General features: G+C 39.7%; 1 protein-coding gene across 5 annotated transcripts in view; it reads right to left on the minus strand.

Moving 5' to 3' along the window:
* Nucleotides 1–848: 848 nt before the first annotated feature.
* PPARA (peroxisome proliferator activated receptor alpha) overlaps nucleotides 849–20,676 on the minus strand; it is a 41,097-nt gene continuing 21,269 nt past the window's right edge. For 2 of the 5 annotated variants that reach the window (XM_069003444.1, XM_069003443.1), the window contains 6 exons: nucleotides 17,736–17,980; nucleotides 15,721–15,881; nucleotides 14,229–14,367; nucleotides 11,620–11,822; nucleotides 8,283–8,730; nucleotides 849–8,106 (listed from right to left, as the gene is read on the minus strand). In XM_069003444.1, coding sequence (XP_068859545.1) covers nucleotides 7,859–8,106; nucleotides 8,283–8,730; nucleotides 11,620–11,822; nucleotides 14,229–14,367; nucleotides 15,721–15,881; nucleotides 17,736–17,943 — 1,407 coding nt within the window. In that variant the 5' untranslated portion in view covers nucleotides 17,944–17,980 and the 3' untranslated portion in view covers nucleotides 849–7,858. Of the gene's footprint in view, nucleotides 8,107–8,282; nucleotides 8,731–11,619; nucleotides 11,823–14,224; nucleotides 14,368–15,720; nucleotides 15,882–17,735; nucleotides 17,981–20,073; nucleotides 20,250–20,369; nucleotides 20,496–20,676 lie in introns of those variants that run through there. The other 3 variants (XM_069003445.1, XM_069003446.1, XM_069003447.1) reach the window with 3 other exon arrangements.

Consider the following 20,676-nt stretch of genomic DNA (forward strand, 5'->3'; position numbering starts at 1 on the left):
GCCTCTGCTTCCCAGTTACCTGGGTGTGAAGACCTGGTAGGTGAAGAAAAGCCAGCAAGTACCACAGAGGGACAGCAGATGTGTTCTGGCATCTCTGGTCTCTGCTTTAGAGAAAGGAGACTGCCCTACGTGCCACTTGGTATTTCCTGGAATGACAATGGATTATTATCTGTGCCCAGCTGTTAAAACTTACATATTCCACATTCTTGTATTTCCACTGAACATGAGCATTATGGTCTTAGTATCATCATATTTTGGTATATATGTGATTTCACAGCCTGAATGCTACCATGCCCAACCTTTCCTGCTCTTCGTGGATGCACAGCCTTTACAGGTTGTTTTCATTGGGGTCTCCAAGTACTTTCTGCTGCTCAGCATCAGGTCTTCCATGCTCCTGAGCAAAGCTGATGAAGAAACCTGAGTCTTTTTCCTGTGCTGTAATTTTCACTTCAGCACTCTCTTACCAGCTTAAAATATTCCCAGATTCTGGAAGGAAAGCAGCTACCTGTGACATAATTCCCCAGCTGATTTAATTGAAGACGTGCTCATTGAATTAGTCAGTGCTGCACTTCACACAGAAGGGCACTCGTTGAATTCCATGGATGTCTCAAACCAGCCATACAACCCATGAGGATATGGAAGATCACAGCTGGATGGTGGGTCAGCACCAAACTTCGGTAATATATATAGATACATTTATGTTACACACCCACTCCTGCTTCAAAAGGTGTCTAACAGTACATGGAGAAGCATCAGCACGTTAAGATGCTTCAAGTACGCTGCCTTTTGAATGTCACATTGCAGTGAGTTCCTCTCCTGGAGATGAAAGATCAGCACAAGTCATTAAATTCACTTTTAAAAATACTTTATTTTTTTAAAACCATTAAGGCAAAACCGTGTTTCAGATTAAGTTGGTTTACATTCAGTCTGAAAGGATTAAAGCACATAGGTTCCTACCAGTCTCTATACAAACACTGTGAATTCAACTTCTTATTTTTAAAGAAGGCAGAAAAAAATCAGAATGTAAAAAAGAAAAAATGTTTAGTTCAAGTTTTTTCATCCTAAATCAGTAGGCTGGTAACATTTGAGAATGCATCATTGTATGGAGCTAGATGTGACTTTTACATTCACAAGTGCAAGGTACATTGTCTTTCCTAAAAATCCCTGCGAGACCAGGGCTTCCATTCGTCCTTGGAAGTGTCATTTGCATTGTTCTAACAGAAAGAAACTTGGAAACTTGGCTTGAATTAGTGGTTTTTACTGGGAAACAAGCATTCCATGAGAATTAGGTTTGACTACTCCTTGCAAGAAATGTCTGCTCATTCTACATTCTGTATTTACTGTAGTAAAATGTACCCAAAACCTCCTAAAAACAGGTGACTGGAAACAATAAGCTGTTTTGTTTTCTCTTTAATATTGATATCTTGATTTAATGAAACACTTGTTAGCTCTATTGATTAGGGTTTGGCAACATTAACAACACCGTGCTTTTCTTGTGTCCTACCAGGTAACAGACCATTTAAGACATGAGGGAGGGCTTCAACATCCCGGTGCACTTAAGCTGTGGTGCTGCATTCCTAGAGAAAATTCTGAGCAATTGTTTGTAAGAGCAGTGGAACAGCAGGAGCCACACAGGAGGCAGCTCCCCTGAGAAGCTGCTCAACCAGACTTTGTCAAACCACTCTGAGAGGGGGTTCTGGAGCACATCCATAGCATTGAAACGTTGGTTAGATTTGTTACTACTAAAGAAGTAGCTAAACCATGCATGTTCGTGCTCTGCCGAAGGGCCAAGGCACTGTGACTCCATGGAGAGAGATGCTCTGTGTGTGGTGATGAGCCATGTGAGCCCCGGGATGGGCCAGGGTGGGCAGGAGCGGCTGTTTGCATGCAAGCCACCTGCAGGAGGGGTGGTGACCTGCTCCCAGCTCTGCAGCACATCCCATGCAGGCTTCCTGGTGACACTGCACTCCTACACACCTGCAGTACAACACAGGACTGGTGTGCCACCGGGACTTCAGTGGCTCAGGATTTTCCTATCCTGCCAATCTGGGGTTTTCTGAAGTGTAAAGAATGCCATGAAACTCCTGGCATTGAGCATAAGGCTGGTGTCTTTACCATGACAGGGATTATGGTACCTGCATATCCAACCTGAGAAAATACACCAAAATACTGTGAAACTACTTCAAGTACGTCATGCTTGATCTTGCAGTCCTTATTTAAGGTCCAGCCTGTAATCAGATCAGTCTCTTGTGCATGCTGCCTATCCCCTGGCCAGAGGCAGCTCATCTGAAATTGAGGTCCTTGCAAAAGGAATCTTGTTTCGAAACATCCACAGCAATTGAATCCGACAAGATTGACTGACGCAATAAAGGAGCTCAAGAAAAAAAACATCCCAGCTTAAAAAGCTGTGAGCACAATAGTGAAAAGAAAGGAGGAAACAGCCTTCCTTAGGGTGGGCTCAGTTACACACTGGGTTTGTGTCGTGTGAAGTGACAGTGTAAAGGAAGTGGCTGCAGGTTAGCACAGGGAAATCCACCAGAGCTTTTACAAACATGACACAAACACCTTAGGAGACAACATACCTGTGTGGTGACACTGATGAAGTGAAAATGCCAAGTTGCAGCAATTTGAGGAAATAAAATGTTATCTGTTACAAATAAAAAGCAGTAAGTACAAATGATTGCCAGAACATTTGTAATAGATTGTGCTTGTGATAGCTGCTGTGTTTGGTGATTCACACAGCAAAATAAAAGGTAGATACCTTTGAAAGGTACCTTTGTCCCTGTATCAGATTTCCTTAGCAGGATGCTGTAGGCACAGACTGTCACAACTGCATGCACCAAACACAGAATCCCTATGAGCAGACTCTGAATTCAGTTCTATTTAAAATCCCACAGGAACCCTCCTGTAGGGAAGCCAATAATGCCATTTCAACATTTTGTTTTGCACTGCCAAATCATGTTTGTAATACATCTATAAAAGCAGCAGCTCGCCCTCAGGGCAGGTGGCAAAGAATAATCCTGAGTACATGTTGTTATTCCCAGTGAGCCACAAGTCAGTTCCTCAGAAAACACCAGCACTGGTGCATGAACCAAATGCAGCTTCTTTTCAGCTCTTTTCAAAGGAAAACGAGCTACCATGCTGCAAAACAAAGATGAACTCAGTTCTATGCACTATCTTTCATATTGGTGAACTTGAGTTAAAAACTCAATTTTGGGATTGCAGCTATTCCTCAACTAGACTTGCTTTTATTAAAATTAAATAAAAGGAAGTCTGTGTTCCATGTGAAAATATATTTTAAAGTTTTGTTATAACTGTCAACACCAAACACTGATAACTTTGAAGAATTTGTGATAGTTCTTCACAAATGATACAGCAATAAAGACCAGACAGGAATAAATAGCAATTTGTCTTTGACATCAGCCCCTTCATCCTTAGCTCATAAAAGTAAATACTTCCACACTGTACAAAGGGTTCACAGGATAAAGTATGTAACAAATATTTAAATTAAATAATTTACACATTTTTCTTTAAGCACCTCTGTAATTAATTTAGTGAAAGCTTATACCTTGCAATTATATTCTTGTATTTTATAAATTGAAACATAAAGAAATGGTATTAAATTTAAAAAATCCCACAACACATAACAATACCAATAATCTTAGCTCAAACCCACATATAATTTAAATCTCCAGTAAAGCTGATTAAACCCAGATACAAAAATTATATGCAACCGATTATCAGGAAAGCACTTGGGACATAAGCAAGCACCAGATACCACACTCCACCTTACATTCAAACACTTCCTAAAGGACGAGGGGTTTCTGAGAGGGACCATTATTTGTAAGACCTTATGCTTAAACAGTACCACAACAGCTGCAACTGCATTTGTCAAATGCAGTTGCAGATTTTCAACTAAGTCACAGGGAGCTTTTCAGGACAGACTGAAACTGTTCCTCTGCAGCCACAGTGGGATCTTCCCCAGCTGCTCTGCCTCAGATGGGGCCTAAGTTTGTCCAGGCTTTCCACCAGAAGTAAGAAGGAAATTCAAACTCAATCGTATGTGACCCAGCTCTCGTGATGAATAAATCTCCCCAAGTTTCAGCAGTTTGAATAAACAAACAAATGTTTAGATGCTTATTATAAGCTCTTTGATGTGCAGCCTTGTGCCAGCTCTCTCATGAGAACGGGCTTAGTGCAACTGCTGGTATTTCCGAGATCTGCACGGGGCAGGAATAATGCACAACTCTGCTCTCTGGCAGCACTTCAGCTCTGCAGCAGCTGCTGGAACCAACGCACAAAGGCACATGGAAATGGCAATTAATACCAAATATGGTTTCTTTAAATGTGACCAAAGATGCAGTTTCCGTAAGTAGAAACTTTCCTATCAGGTCTCAGTTTGTGTTTAAAGCAAAAGTGGGATCTGAAATTTAAAAAGGTACAAAGTAACTATGTTTTTTTCAATGGCAGCTTTAAAGGAAGTATTTGAGGAGAGAAGAACGAACATCAGATTCCCCTAATACTTGGCACAAAACCTTCCTTTTTCCCCCCCTTCCCCTTTGACAAAAAGTACCCAGGGCACCACAATAAATAAATAAATAAATAATTTCCCCCAAACAATGCTCAAAAATGAGTAATCTGTAGGTTTGCTGAAAACTTAAGTAATTCATACTATTGTTTCCCAGGATATTTCTCTATCCATCTGCTGTCTCTTGCTTTAAGCTGTTTGTGGTGCCTGGTTGCTAACCAGAGTTCTTCCATGCTATGACAGTAAAATGAGTTCAAAAATCAGATCCAAACTGTACCTGATGAGCCAGTAAATCTTTAATACTGTTTTAATCTCAAAATCGGATCTCTTTACTTCCCTCCATATGTTTTAAAGTATTAGTTTATCTGCACACAGGGGAGATGCTGAAATAATAGATCAGAAATAGATCTGAGATTAGTTTGGCTTCCAAATTTTTAAAAAATGGGCACAAACTGAGTAATTTTAAAATCTCCTTGGCCAAAGTGGGCTGTAGTCACCTCCTGAAGGAGCAAATGCAATTCCTTAAAAGCGTAATGTAGAAATGAGAAATTCTTTTGCCCATTAATTCTCAGGAAGGGAATTGTCTGCCCTGTGCCACTCTTTTAAGTGACTGTGGGAATGTGCAAGGGGCAGCAGTGCGGGCAGTGGAATCCATCCAGAATTTTAGGATGTGTTAACATCTTGTTCATATTTCTGTAATTCAGAGATGTGTTCTCTTTTTTTTTTTTTTTTCCCTCATTAAGGGTCTGCAATTTAATTTAAAACAGAAATCAAACTTTCAGTGTCCAAGGAAGTAGTCAAAAATTGCTTGCTGGTTTTCAAATAACAAAAAAATTATGCACTTTTCTCATGCTAATAACAGGACCTTGTTACAAGCAGCTGCTAAAACAGCTAAATGTTATGTCTTTTACTGAATTACTCTATTTGCAATTCTTTATAGCTTTTCTGGGAACTTAGGCATTTGTTATTTAATTTCCCATGTTTTTAAGTGTTCCCAAAGTGTTTTAGCCACTTTTGAGAACAAGAGCAGGAGAAATAGTTGTGCACACTGACTGTGTCTTATTTTCCTGAGAACCTACAGTACACCTAGACTATGGAATGCAACTTTGAAATTTGCCCTTTGCAAAAATCTGAGCTTTGGGGGAAAAAAAAGTCAAGTTATCCTTTTTTTTTTTAGAAGATAAACTAACAGGTGGCTCCTACAGCTTCAGAACACCATCCCAGAATGGCTGATATTTTGACAACTTTTTGTGTCAGCAATATTGCAGATCAGTTATTTCCATGGCCTGAACCCCACAGCTCCTCAATGAAACAAGGTTGGCTGGGAGAATAAAGCAGCAGCATTCCTAAAATCCTCTCTTTGTTTCTGAGGGCACACTGTGTGCTGCTCCGGGACACAAAAGGCAGCCCATTTCTCATCTGAGGGTTCCTGGCAAGACCAGCATTCCTCTCTGCGTGTTCTTCCTGCTGGCAACAGGGAAGGGGAGGAAGTTTTGTGCACATGCAGTTACTGTTTCTGTCCTGCCCTAGATGCTCACCAAATTTGAGGCCTGTGCTTCAATATTTTACACTAAATATATCTATATTTATCTATAACTTCTGCCACAATCATTGCCCAGATAAACTCCAAGCTGCCTTTAAACCTGTAATTTTTCCAGTGTCCAGCTGTGCCTGTGGGCCTGGACAGAAACATGCATTGCCACTGAAATAGGAATGACAGTGTGAGTTCTCACTTCATCACTCAATCCTTGCAGTGAAGATTCTGGTGTCTTCAAATGTGCTACAATAAAACAAGTACAAAGTGCCCTCCTGTGCCACTGAAAGCTTAACTGTAGTGAAAATGCTGGGACTGACTCCTGAGACCTTGGTGTTGTGAAACAGAAAGTAAAATGAGGAGGTGATAATGTGAAGTTACTGTATCAAAGAAACAAAAAGAAAGAGAAACAGCAGAGTGACTTGCATGCAGCTGGCACTTCTGGGCAGCTCTCTGAGAAAAGAGCCCATGAAGTGGCCAAGTCAGGAAGCCATTTCCTTATGGCTTATTTTGCATCAGGAGTCGAGCAAGTGCTTTTGTAAAAATCAGTTTACTCCTAGGAACACAATAAACTTACTCTCAATTGTGCTGCCTTTCATACTACAACACAGCCTGACACCTACAAACACTGTTCTTGTATTATTGTCACCTTACCCACAAGGACAAAATCTGGTGAAAACAAGTACCAAGTACTTCCATCAACAAGGCCTAAGAAGGAATAGAAAGAAATGTATCCAAGTGGGTAAAAAATGAAGCCGTGTATTCATCAGAAAAGTAAACAGGTCCAAACAACCATAGTGCCAAGACACTTTAAGGAAGCAGGTGCCTTTCCTATCCAATCATTCCTTTGGAGTCAGCTATCACTGCAGTAAAGTGCAGTATCACTGCTGGAAAGTTAAAATTCCTTTTTTGTCTGGGGTAGTATCAGATTTTTCAGTCTCTCCAAAACTCTTGCTGATTAAAAATAGTATTTTTATGTCAAAACTGCATCCTGAGCTATTACAAGTTCTACAAAACACAGGGTATATGATATATTTTTCATCAGTGATATTTTCCCATTTCCTTAAAAGACTTTTGAAACAAAAGGGTTCCATCAGTTTATCATATTTACTTTTCAAGAAAGACCTGCTGGAGCATCTCTGCTGTATTTTAGATAACTCTTTAGATTTTGTTCAATTTCATAAGAGAACCATCTTTTAAACATGCTAACCCTAAGTATGCCAACTATGTGAAGCTGTACATCATTTCATGGAATTAAAGCAGCAATGGATCAAAGATCTTTCCAATTTTTTAGAAGTGTATGGACAGTAATATCCAGCCATTTGCTACACCTAGACTGAGTGCTGTAAGAAAAAGCATTAGCTGGTTCTCAGTAATTACCATTAGGCAAAAGTGCATCGTCTTTCTGATTGTGCAGATACCTGGAAGGAAGGTGCTGAATTTGTTATATTAATACTAAAATGACTAAGCCAAGAGGAAATACAATTTTGTTCATTTCTGTTACTTAACATTCTGATTTATTATACAAACAAGTATTCCTTACCAATCTTCAAATTTCCAAATAAAAGAACCATTGTAAGACACTTCATTGAGCACTCAGACCAGTATTTTCCTGCAGCACTTTTGAAAAAGAAGACAAAAGATCCCAAACCAAAAGAAGTGTAACACTCCAGTTCCCCAGTTTTAGATTTTTCCTGCTCTGGGCTGAGTGAACAGCATGTAACTGTGCAAGTAGTTTTGCTCCCATCTGTATTTCTCTGTCTTTAAATATTGTGGAAAAAAAATACTAAAAATCCTTAATACATATCCCTGTAGATTTCCTGTAGTAAAGGGTGTAAATGTGCATCAGATTCAGTCTTCTTGATTATCTGAACAAGCTGAGCATGCTCTGTGACAAGCTGTCGGAGGTCAGCCATTTTTTGGAGAAGTTTTGGGAAGAGGAAGGTGTCATCAGGATGGTTGGTTTGCAAGTGAAGTTTCAGTACATGCACAATGCTCTCCTGCATTTTTTCAATGTGTCCTACATTTACAAGACCAGGACGATCTGTTCTCAAAACAAGCAAAAGAATACATGTCATAATTTTATAATGATTCCTCAAAGTGTAGTTAGTGGTAGAACTGAATCTTCCAGAGGATAGAAGCCTTTCCATTAAAATTATTAATTCATGAGAGGGAAATATTAAAATTTACTACTTTAGAGCACAAATATGTAATGCTTACCTCCACAGCAAATAATGGCAGCAACAAAAAGGGATATATCACTATCATCCAAATCCAGTGCATTGAATTTCATTGCAAAATCAAATTTTGGCTCCATTATATCACAGAATGGCTTTCTCAGGCTTTTCAGGAACTCTCGGGTGATAAATCCGTTCCCATAGGCCACCAGCATCCCATCCTTGTTCATCACAGAGGCCAACATGGCAAATATGGCTTCATACACCCCGTACTTCAATAGTGTCACCTGATCATTCAAATCAAGGTTGGAGAAGCCAGGGATGGATTTGGCAAATTCCGTGAGTTCTGTGACAGTCTCCACAGACGTACACTGGCAGCAGTGGAAGATTCGAACTTCTGCTTCCTTGTTCTGAATCCCATTGGCTACCAGTTTTGCCACCAGGGTCTTCTCTGCCATACATAAGGTATCCATGTCATGTATAACAAATGGCTACAGAGAAAAAAACCCCACCAGTTCAGTCACAAAATAATGGTTATTTATAATTTTCTTCCTAAAGAATAAGAATTCTGACAAACTTTAACTTCCATGCTAATCAGTCCTCAACGATCAGTAAACCCCGAGTTCTTTTGTATTTCTCATCAAGACAAAACACTGTATGATGGAACTACAAACTGCAATACCTAACAAGTCTGCTCTGAAAACAGCAATGCAAACAGTCAAACATAAAGATGTATGGCATATCTTTAGTTTAGTTATATCTAACAGTTACAGCGAAGCTCCAGCTCCCCTGTGCTTGTTGTGCACGTATCCATCTCAGAGCTGGTCCCAGAGGGTTCACAAAAGACTTGTGTTACCTTCTCCACAAGTCCAGGTTATTCTGCCTACGCTCCTATCCATTCCTAAACTAACTACACTTCACGCACATCATGATTCTTTCCTGAAGTACCCTAGGGGGAATACAGACAGTCATTTCAATACAGGGCAGCATATTTGCATAAGAATGTGAACCCTGCACTACTCTTGTGTTTTATTATCAGATTTTCATAGACAATGTCCCAATTGTTCCAACTTTCTAGCTGCAGTTGGTGCTGAGCCATCTCTACAGAGAATCCCACTAGAATGTCGAACACAAAATTTGGCGTTTTCCATAATCCCCTTTGTTTTGAAAGGTACATGCTTTACAAACAGATGAGCCACTCTCTTAAAACATTATATCAAAAGCAGCATTCAAACTTTCTTACAAACAATCAGAACTCAAAAATATTTTGATACATATCTGCAGAGCAACAACCAAAACAAAGTACAATCCACTGAAGAAAAACAACAAACCCCAGTGCTTCCCAGCCTAGCAAAGTCACAGCAACTGACCTCAAACAGAAATTTAGTTCCATACACACCAAGCACGTTCCCTGTGCTCTTTTGCTCATCTCAGATTAAATACCATGGGTGTAGTGGGGAACACATAGTGTTCTGTCAGGAACTCATAGGATTCACTTGTTTCTTCCAGAAAACTGTCCAACAGGTCAGTTTCCTATGGTTGTCCATTTTTAAATGTTTTGCTACTGCACATTCCATGTCACTCCAGCACAGTTACACAGAGTAGAACTTTCCATGGGAAGGTGGATATGAATGGAAAGTGGCAAAGCAAGAAACACAACACATCTCTAAACCTTTATAGATGTACACTATCTTACACACTTTTTAAAAAAAAATTTAACATCATTTCAGTATGCAGAAAAGAGAGATGGCTAAGAACTTGGGAGCAAAATTAAAAAATGACACCTTGTCATTGTGAAAAATGCTCATCCATTCTGAAATTAATTGTAGTGGTACCAAAAATTAGGATTCACTGAAATCAGCTGTTAATGCACAGTTCAGAAAAGGTGCGTTGCTAATTACAAGCAAAAAGCCTCTTCTTTTAGAATTTGTTTTTCTGCTGAAAAGTCAAAAGAAAATGAAAATGTTTGTTTTCTTAAGAGATGATGAAATAGCCTAAAACCACTTTGCTCTTCCCTGCATATGGAAAAAATTGGAAGCAGCCTGTTTGTAACATCCTAGGGCTGATTCTTCATTAATTTTTATGTGCATGGACATTTTTATGTGCACGTGGACACGGGTGTGCTGGTCACTGTTGGCTGGTCAGTCCTGTGGCTGTAGCCACACACATTCAAATACAAGAACTGGGGTGCAGTGCTCTAGGATCCATCCCTGCATGTGTGACACATGTTGTGGCTTATGGTTCTGACACAGGGTAATAAGCACAAAAAAGGATTTTCTGCAGAAGCCCACTCCGTGAGGAGCTAAAGGAGGTATTTACTGTAGGCTCATGTCAGCCTGTGCCCCTAAAATGTTTAAGCCTGTGCCTAATTTTACACACCTCTTCAATGCAATGAAGAAGACTGGGATAATTCATGTGTCTCTCTTCTAATGCAGAAAGCTGTAGGCTTGGCTAGACTAAACTTATCTAATAAATAATTATATGCCAAAATCCATAATGTAGAAGACAGCTTGCTTACAATTTTGATAACACTCATCCCCACACTTACATGGTTTTCATTATGGCATATGTAAAATTTCTTCCCTGCAAATTTTTACTGAAACTGAAGTTGCTGATAAAATAAGATACTTATCCTTTACATAAAAGTAACAAAAATCACTGCAGAGCTTATATAAACATGCATAAAGTGAAACAAGTGAGTCCTTACACCGATTATACTCTCCCATGTGCTACCAAACAAAAAGCAGTTGATCAAATTAGGTAGACCTTGGCTAAATTACCCTGAAAGAAAAATAACTTCTACAGCATATGTGTCTTCACAACCTTGCTTGCTTCTCCATTTCAAAGGAACCATACAGAAAAGACCACGAAGGCTGGGTGAGGAAATGGCCAGCATTGTAAACAAAAAATTACAAACTCAAGTTTTCTTTCCCCTCCTGCTATAAATATTACTCTGATTAAAATAAAAGCCATGCAGAGCGCCTGTACACCCTACAAGATAAGATAATAGCAGTTATCCTGGCATTTGTGACAGAAAAACTTTTTTTTTCACTGTCATAACAGGAAATTAATTTTGAACCATTCTCCCCATATCAAGAGGTATTCACATTCAGATATCACTTCATTTTTGATTAAGAACAATAATTTACGGCTATGAGTTTCCACTTACAAGGTGATCACCTGATTTTCCTAAAGCTTCTTGCTATTCTGATAGTGGTTAAAAGTGACCATATTTACTACAGATATTCTCTTTGAATATTTCATGTCTGTATCACCATGATATTTATTTTCTAAAATATTTGCTAAAGAGTCTACCAAATTATTACAATCACCTTATGTACCTGTCAGCTTTATTTTCAAGTAACTGAAGAAGTACTTACTGGATTGTTGTTGGTTTTCCCTGCAAGGATGATTCTGGCTTTAACCTTGTTCATATTGAAGTTTTTCAGGTAGGCATCATGAATTCTTTTGGCAAGTGATTTAAGATCTGCCATTTCTGAATCTTCGACATAATTTTCACCTGTTAGAATTTCTGCTTTGAGCTTGGCCTTCTCAGACCTTGGCATTCGTCCAAAACGTATTGCTGATGGGAAGACATAATTGTAAAACAAACACAAATTATACCAGAACTTAAGCCTTTTACCGTTGCTGATTAGAGCAGTAGATTTTTCTGTCTAGAACACCTGAGGTAGAGGTGACGAAATCTCCTCCTTCCCAACACAGTGACTATTATGCTAAACTGAAGGAAATCAGGTGTTTCAGAACACAAACTGCTATCTGCAGTGAGCTACAACACATTCCTTTTTCCTTCCACATTACCTAAATATTTCTATTTTGTTTTCTCCTTATTGAGTTCTACAGCTCCCAGTGTGAAACTCGAAGTCCACCTTGAGAACTCTTAAAACACTGAGTAAACTCATGACAGGAGCTTGGCAGAAAGCACACACAGGGGCTGGAGAGCTGCAATGGAGTCCCACTGCTGGCTCAGAACCAGCAGGGGCATTCTTTATTCAACACACCTGTACTGCCAGTGGGAACCCCAGCCCAAAGTCCTGCATTTACAGCTCGAAGGCTATGGGCAACAAAACCTCTACACCCAGCACTCCATACTGCTTTCTTAACAGACTAACCCGTCAAGACTGGAGATGAGAACAGTTTGAATATCCAACCTAATCATTAGGATATTCTTCTGAGAGGCAGAAGATGCAAGTCTGAAACACCTCTGGGTATGGAGGTCTCCTGGTTTTTGGGCAAGTGGTCTTGCCATTCATGGGCACATCCACATCCTTCTTCAGTTTCAGTTTCAAGCGAAGCCAGCCCCATTTTACCCTTGGGAGGCGTGCAAGGGTTTGAGATGGCTCATACAGTGAGTTACTTGTACCACGTTTCAGCATCCAACCGGTGAGGACAGGACCTCACTGCAATTCAGGGAATGAACAGCATCAGCCCTTCACCATGCCCAAGGGATCTTCTCATGACATAAGGAGGTGACTTCTAAGCATGATCTGAAATACAGCTGTGGACTTCAATGGAAGTCCAACAAGGAAAGCCTGTTTGGAATCTGGCTTAGGTGCTTCCTTCCCCTTTAGGGTGGGTGGTCACACCAACCTGTTGAAAAAGTGGAAGAATACCTGCTCTAAACTGAAACTTAAAGATCATGGGTGGAAATTTAGTTGTAGCTCTTTTCCTGAGAAGTATTGCCAGCAAGTTAGCAGTCATCCTTTTCCCCTGCTGCCTCCCACATGTTTGCTGCAATAAAACTGCAGCTACTCCCTTCAACTGGAGCACAGATGGCCACAGAGTTTTTAGTAGGATGAAACAGCTTCACATGGATGTCAGCTCCTGCCAACCAGCACGGCTCCCTGCTCAGCTCCCAACCTGAGATGTCACTTTGTTGTCCACCACACTTTTTGAGGATGGTTATCTCCCCAGTCTTGCAGAGATTACCAACCCTCTCCCAATGGACCTCAGTCTCAGTCAAGGCTCACCACAAGGGAGCCAGGCTTCTGCAGAACCAGAAAGTCAACTCTCACAATGCCTCCTGATGGGACTCTAGACTACAATGTCACAAGCGGCTTCCCCAACCATGTTCCCACCCCACCTACCCTGACTGAATAGTTTCCTTAGGAAGTTTGTCTCCTAACCCACAGCTTTTCACCTAGCCCAGCATTTTTACCTACTTTCACATTGCACCGGCCCCCAAGTTCAGCCTGGACAATATCAGAGCCAAGCAGGGAAAGCAAACTACTGTCATCTGGCCAAGTGAGATGTGCTTTCTCATGGCTTGGCCTCTCCCTCTTCACCCATGTTGCTCAGCAAGCCAAGTCCTGCACAGAGAACTGCCTCGTGGGTTGAAATTGGTCTGTAAGCCACAAGCTTGCCACCCTTATCTTAAATCAAATAGCACAAACAACAATTTAACTTTTAAACTGGATCTCTAAATGCTCTGAATTTTTACCATTCTGTTTAACAAACAACCTACCAGATTCCTGTTGCACAGTCAGCACAGACCTTTGCCCTCCCTCCCCACTTTCTGAACCCTCTGCCCAAGAGCTGTTGCACTGTAACCTGAAAAATAATGAAGGCTGCTTTCCTACAGATTTCTATCCTGCGTCACTCCCCCTCACAATGAAGCGGTTGTTCTCCTCCTACTCCTCTACAAAACCCTTGATCAGAATTCCTCCAGTATTGAAATCTGTTTCAATGGGAGTACTGGTGCCAAAGTTCTGGGGTGAATAAAGCAAATAAATGAACATTAATATGGACAAACTGACACATAGCACAACTGTGTAAAGCTCCTAACAGCACATCTGGCAGCTCTGTATCAACCACATGAATCCATCAGGGAAACTGGTGTCTCATGCAGCGATCTATTCTGTAAAAAACCTGAGGTTCAATTCATGCGTATGAGTAAAAACGCTATCCAAGTGCCTGCCTCCAGCAGCAGACTCTGGGTAGGAACAAACAAATTAAGGGCACTCTTACCTACCATTATGTGACATTCCAACTGAAAGGCACTTTTGGAAACGACAGTATTGGCACTTATTACGATTTTTTTTCTGAATTTTGCAGTTGCGATCACATTTATCATAGATGAGTTTTAAACGAATTGTTCTTCTAAAAAAGCCCTACAAAAAGTTGGAAAAAAATAATATGTAATGTTAATGAATGTTGACTACTAAGCTTCAATCATACAGGTAATTTTTCTTTTCTTTTACTGTTTATTGATGTCACTAGCAGAACAATACACAAAGTATAACCTGTCCAGAAGTACAAATCCATCCATTGATGTGTCCGAGGGCATGCATAGAATGGAGAACACAAAAGGAGGAAATAGCTCTCAACCCTCTTTCTTGGAAGAGAAGCAAGAACCTAAAGAACCTGAGCAGACTTGTGCTTAAGGATGAAGCAAAGCAATCATATATTGCTTTGGTACGCATTCCCTCAGCACCTCTGTTAGAAGTACCCCTCATCTTTCATCCAGTGTAAATCACACATGCAGAATTAACCCATCCTTCCTTCATCCAGCAGATGTGAGGGGTATGAGAACACAGCAGGGTGGGCAGAGAGCCAAGGACACAATGCTGAACATTGCAGAACAGCCTCTACCTCAACTGCTCTTTCCACGATGTCTCCAGTCTGCAATGCAAGGTTGGTCACACACTGCCCAACCACACGGTCAGCAAACCCAGAGCCATTGCAACATTTTGTGTCACATCACAGAGCAACATGTCATTTAGGCTGTGGGACACACCTGGCTAGGAACTGGTTCCCCATCTCTAATAGGTATTCTGCATTGTTCCATAGGATTTACATTCATATGATCATACTGACATGGTGCATGGAAGACAAATGTACTCAAAGACCATTATTTCTCTCCTGTTACCTTCTAATACAGAAAAAAGATGGAAATCTAAAACATTCGAGGGAAAAGAAAAGAATCTTATACTTCATGGGTCATATCATCCCAAAAATTAGGCATTACTGATAAGAGTAATTTGCTCCAGAGACATACCCTGGCCCAAAACTACCAGAGGTACAATACTAAGGGATTCAGGCAGCACGTGGTGGAGGTGAGAAATTCGGGATTTGTTACTGTTATAACAGCAATGTGGCATATTCCTCCCAGCCATACTCCCAACACAAATAAAACACTAGTGGAGCAAGAAGGCTTTGATTTTTTTTTTTTTTAGTCACAGTTTAGTGTGTTGCTTTAGTATTTCACTAACAACATCCAGAAAAGCAGCATTAAAATTATCATTGTGAATTGCTCCTGCTTGATGAAGGTCTGGTACTGAGTTATGGTATATAAGGACGACTTACTTCAGAAAAAAGACCACAGATAGGTTTATTATTTAAATAATTGTAATGGCTAGAACTATAGTAATTAAACATTTATGTACCAAATGTTTATCTTCATATATTACACCATAAATAAAGCAACATGATTTAGGTTCTTAAGAAGAAAATTATGACTGTACCTTACAACCTTCACAAGCATGTACTCCGTAATGGTAGCCTGAGGCTTTATCCCCACAAATTCTACATTCAATGTTTAATGTTCCACTGGGTGATTCATCTATGCTACCTGGAGCTGTGGCAAAATTAATGGATGAAGGACTGGATGCTGGTGAAAGGGTGTCTGAAAAAAAAAGAAACACTTCATAAATACTAAATTATCAAGATTGATACAATTTCTATACTAAAACCACACAAAAAATTTTATTCTAAAAAATAATCTGAGTTAATAGTCATTAAGTGAACTAACAATTAGAACATAAGTCTTTGAAAAATAATTCACATTTCCAGTGCAAACACACACAAAATATAGGGTGTACCTTGCTAATTTTGATGAGACATAGGATGTGAAGACGGAAAAGGCCTTACTGAAGTGACTCTGGCAACAAGAACTAGATGTGTGACAATAGACCCAATAAATACACACCACACCAATGTTCTTTGCAGAAAGGCCGTGAACAGCTCATCTTGGCTCTCCATCTCTTGTGCTGCAGGGATGAGCAGGGGATCTCTTGTTGCAGTACCACAAGAGACACATTCCTACCTCACACAGATTCACTTCAGATACCCGTAAGGACCCCATACCTTTGAAAAGCTACTCATAATTTTAAATGACAATCTAAACTGAGGCCTGAAAAGCAGATGGACAAGTCCTGCACATCAGTAGAAGGGCTGAACAGGCGTTAAAAGGAAGGTAACACAAATGCCTGCTTCTACAATAGTCTAGCTCAGATATTTTGTGGGTTTTTTATAATGGGCAAAGCATTTCTGAATTGTACAATGAAGTAAACTCGCTAGATGTGCCACCAGCTGATGAACACATTACAAAACTAACACGTTCCAACCTTAATTATTTCAATTAATATTTCTACCTTGTTTGAGGAAAACATTTTCTGAGGCCAGAATTTCTTTTATCTTCCATCTTCCAACTTGCACCACAAGACTTCAGCAAATTAATGGGTGTGTTATTTTAACAGACAGATTAAGAAACACTCATGAATGTAGGTCAGCAAGTATTATGTTGGAAAAAACCTTGGCACAGAACTCAGAGTCTGCATTGCCAGCGCTGCCAAGCCCACAGGCATCAAAGTCATCAAGAACAGCCTAAACCCCAGGATTTTTTGAAAGTGTGATTTCAGTTTACTTGCCTTATGGAATTTGAGCCTTTTAAGTTTACACTTTGCATGTTTTCTAACCACAAAACCAGTATGTTTTGCAATGAGCACTGAATACTCCACGAGCAGGTGACAGTAGAAGCTGATCTAAATTATTGTAGGCCTTGTACACACCTACACTCAAATAATTGTAAAACCTCCTGCCTCTGAAGGGCCACGTTATAAACAAATATGCACATAAAACACGTCATAACCTCTCCTGTACAAGGCAGCTCTTTGATGAGAAGGTCTGCAACCAAAAGGGAACAAGTCATAGTTCTAGAAACATTCCTATGGTCAATAGTGCCAGGAGGCAGCTCTCCCCATTTCCTTCAAAACCCACACTGTTCATTTCAACTGCCTCCAGTTCTATTATTCCAAGGTGAAATAGGGATCACAGGCTGGGAATTGATTTAAAGTAAGAACCCCCAAGACAAAACATAATGCAAACCAACAAAAGGTTAATAGGTTAATAGTAAACTACTTCAAACAGCTCTACTGCTAAAAGACTTGCAGACACCCAGATTCAACAGGAAAACATTACTGAGATCACCAGTGTCCCACACCACTGCAATGATTCCCATTCTGATCTCCCAAACAAAGCCTCTGACTAAAGCCTATGTAACTTTATGTTACAGTCATTCTTCAGTGACATTTATTTAATGTATTACATTTAGCCTTAAGTAGTTTAAAACCATGCCATAATCAGCTTATATATTTCTAGTGTGACTTCATAATAAACAATAAATATTGCATTAAAGAAGTTTTTCATTTCTACCTTCTACTTATAAAAGAAAGTTTTATGTTAAACCAAACTCTCTTACCTGTTATAACTGAGCCATCAGATCCTGGGCCATTTCCCAGTGATTGGAATTCTGTTAAACTTAAAGCTCCAGAACTATCATCACCTAGAGACTGGGACAGGTCTTGAATGTTCTCCATATCCTGTAGGAACTCTCCAGATAAAGGGCTGTCTATATCCTCCTCCTCCAAGGGAGTAAGGGGATAGAGCTGGTTTTCAGTGTCCACCATTTTGATCAAGTAGAGCAGTCACTTAAACTTCTTTTTACTGGAATAAAGAATAATTCTTTTAAAAATCAGATATTTAAAAAAAAAGATTTGAACCAGCTGCAGCACACTGAATACAGGATTTCTAATCCAAAGGTGAAATATTATACAACATTCTGTTGCTCTGGAAGCTTTATGCAACATGAATCACCAAAAGCACAGGGTGAGGAAAACTCCCAAAAAGACTTCAAGATGAGTGAAAGTTATGACAAGGTCAACCTGCAGATTGTTGTTTTCTCTCCATTGCTTAGATAAGTGTTTCTACAGAAGGCATTATCCACTTCCCAACTAAACTTATAATAAACATCAATATGCTACTCACTCGAGTAGGAAAAATAAATGAGATGCTGTCACTATTACTAACTTGCCATCTCATTCTACAAAGGCCATTGGCACAGATCTATTTGCCCAATTTCTTTGGAACAGGATAGTTTTAACTAAAAAAGAAAAAGAATTTCTACATCAGGTGGTCTCCTACATATTCTTGCTTGCTGCACTAAGTATGGGAATTGATGCATGATTTCCAACACCAGTTTCAGACAACAGGTACGTTCTGTATCGACTGTGCTGGTGGGTGAGAGCTAGACATGCAGCATGGATAAGCCCAGTAACACCTGGAACTAATTGTGCTGTTTGCTCTTAGTTACCTGTCCACGTCCCTGACATAACCAGAACATACTCAAACTCAGAAATGAGAAATCCCTTTTATGTACCTGTGAAAACAAATTCCTATCCCTGCGATGTATCTATTTTGTGATGGGGGGAAAAGTATAAAGAAACCTCCAGGAATCCGAAGGAGACTATCAAATTTGTCTCCCTAAGGAGCCATCAGGAAAAAGAAGAGAGGAATGGCAGAGCGTATGATTGGCACCGCTCCTCCAGTTGCTCTCCATGAACTTCTCCTGGGTTAAACCAGTTGTTCACAGCACAGAAGCGTTTTATTTCCTCTGGAGACACTCAGCAGAGCTATCCTGGGGAGGCTCCAGTAGGCACTGGGCTTCTTGTACCCAGTGTTCCCTACAGAATCATATACATCTCTCCAAGTATCACTTCTTCATCCAGCACAAGTATTTTTCAAAGATTAAGTGAACACTGAAGTCTACCTTCAACCAAAATAGGCATTATCTGACAGGAAAGCAAAGGAAAGGCTTGTGAGCTGACCTCTGAACGTGGCAACAGCTGCCTGGTATGGCCCAAATCGCACCACACTTTTCCACATTTACAATCCATATGTAAAATTCAGCAGCTTTTTTTAGCTAAATTTCTGTAAAAACAACCTAATAGCTAGTGAAACATAAACAGAGTGCTTCTTGTTTTAACTATTAAATTACATACCCTTTTGTACTTTCAAACACTACAAGTAAATTACAGCTGCTTAATCATTAGAGTTCTTGTCAATGATTAACTGGTACTTCAGCAAGCATGGAGACAACACAACAATTTCTGAAGACTGTCAAAATATACTAACATTCACAATACTCATAATTAATTTTTTTTATAAGCACAGAAAATCTTTAAGTAACATGGCTATTATTTATGCAGTAAACTGCCTTCTGGCTTCTCTGTGTTCTGTGCATGTTTATGCATGCATGTTTCACGTGCATATGCTTTCATTGGCAGGTTTCACATAATATCTATTGATCCTTGCTTGAATGAAAAAAGGCTTCTAAAATAAAAAGGGTAATGAGTATGAAGATCATTTAATATTCACAGAGAGTATTTTGCTTTACAAAAAGCCCTGTACACTGTTACAACAGTGGATGTAGTAGCTGCAGCATGATTCTACTCAAAGACCTGTGTCTTCTAAGTATTTACAAAAATTCTGTGCCACAAAGACATTTGCAGAGGATTTTCTCAGTTTCCCATACAATACTTTAGTCTCCATAAGCCCTTTCCTACCCTTAAGTACCAACACACACAAACTGAAAACAGGAGAATAGAACACAGAAAAATAAGGACACAATTTCATGTAATTATGGTTTTAAGGTTAAACAGGTTTTACTCTCTCACATCCTGTTACCTCTGAAATATGTCTCTTTTTCACAAGGAGTCCTTTCCTACCATCTCACTGTGAATACCCACTGAGTAACTTACCTATAAACCTGAAACCGGTCCCAAAGAAATCAGTCAGATTATTAAAGAAAAATACTTCAACATGCAGCTATCAGCTATTTGCTCCATTTTTGGAAAGGAATGGAGGGATACTAAACCTCCAGCCCTTCCACATTTAATACTTGCCACACCAGGGATAATCCCTGTAAGGAAACAGGTTTCTGAGATGCAAAGGTCTCTGGGAAGCAGTAACAAAGTCTGAACTTACTGCATAAACAAATTGATTGTGTAAAGGGCTTGCTTGCAAATACCAGGGTTAAAGTTGAAACAATCATTACCTCTAGGTCATTTTGAGAATGCTGGGGCTGAAAACAGCACATGTAAAACTCGTGATTGAAGTTTTAGAATACTTCAGTGGATAGGAAGAGCCTTGAGTATGTAAGCTGCAGAATAGTTCCAATATCCTGATTCAATACAAAAAAGAACACGAAATAAGATTTGGTACCTAAAGTGTGACACCCAGACTGTGCCTGGGAAAGGATGCTTATTTTCTCCTCTATCACGTGACAATTGATTCAGTTTTCATAGTTTGTAACCTTACATACTAGCACTATTCTAAATTTTTAAAAGCATTAAGAACTTAAG

This window comes from Aphelocoma coerulescens, chromosome 1A (assembly GCF_041296385.1).
Source record: "Aphelocoma coerulescens isolate FSJ_1873_10779 chromosome 1A, UR_Acoe_1.0, whole genome shotgun sequence".
NCBI classification, from domain to species: domain Eukaryota; kingdom Metazoa; phylum Chordata; class Aves; order Passeriformes; family Corvidae; genus Aphelocoma; species Aphelocoma coerulescens.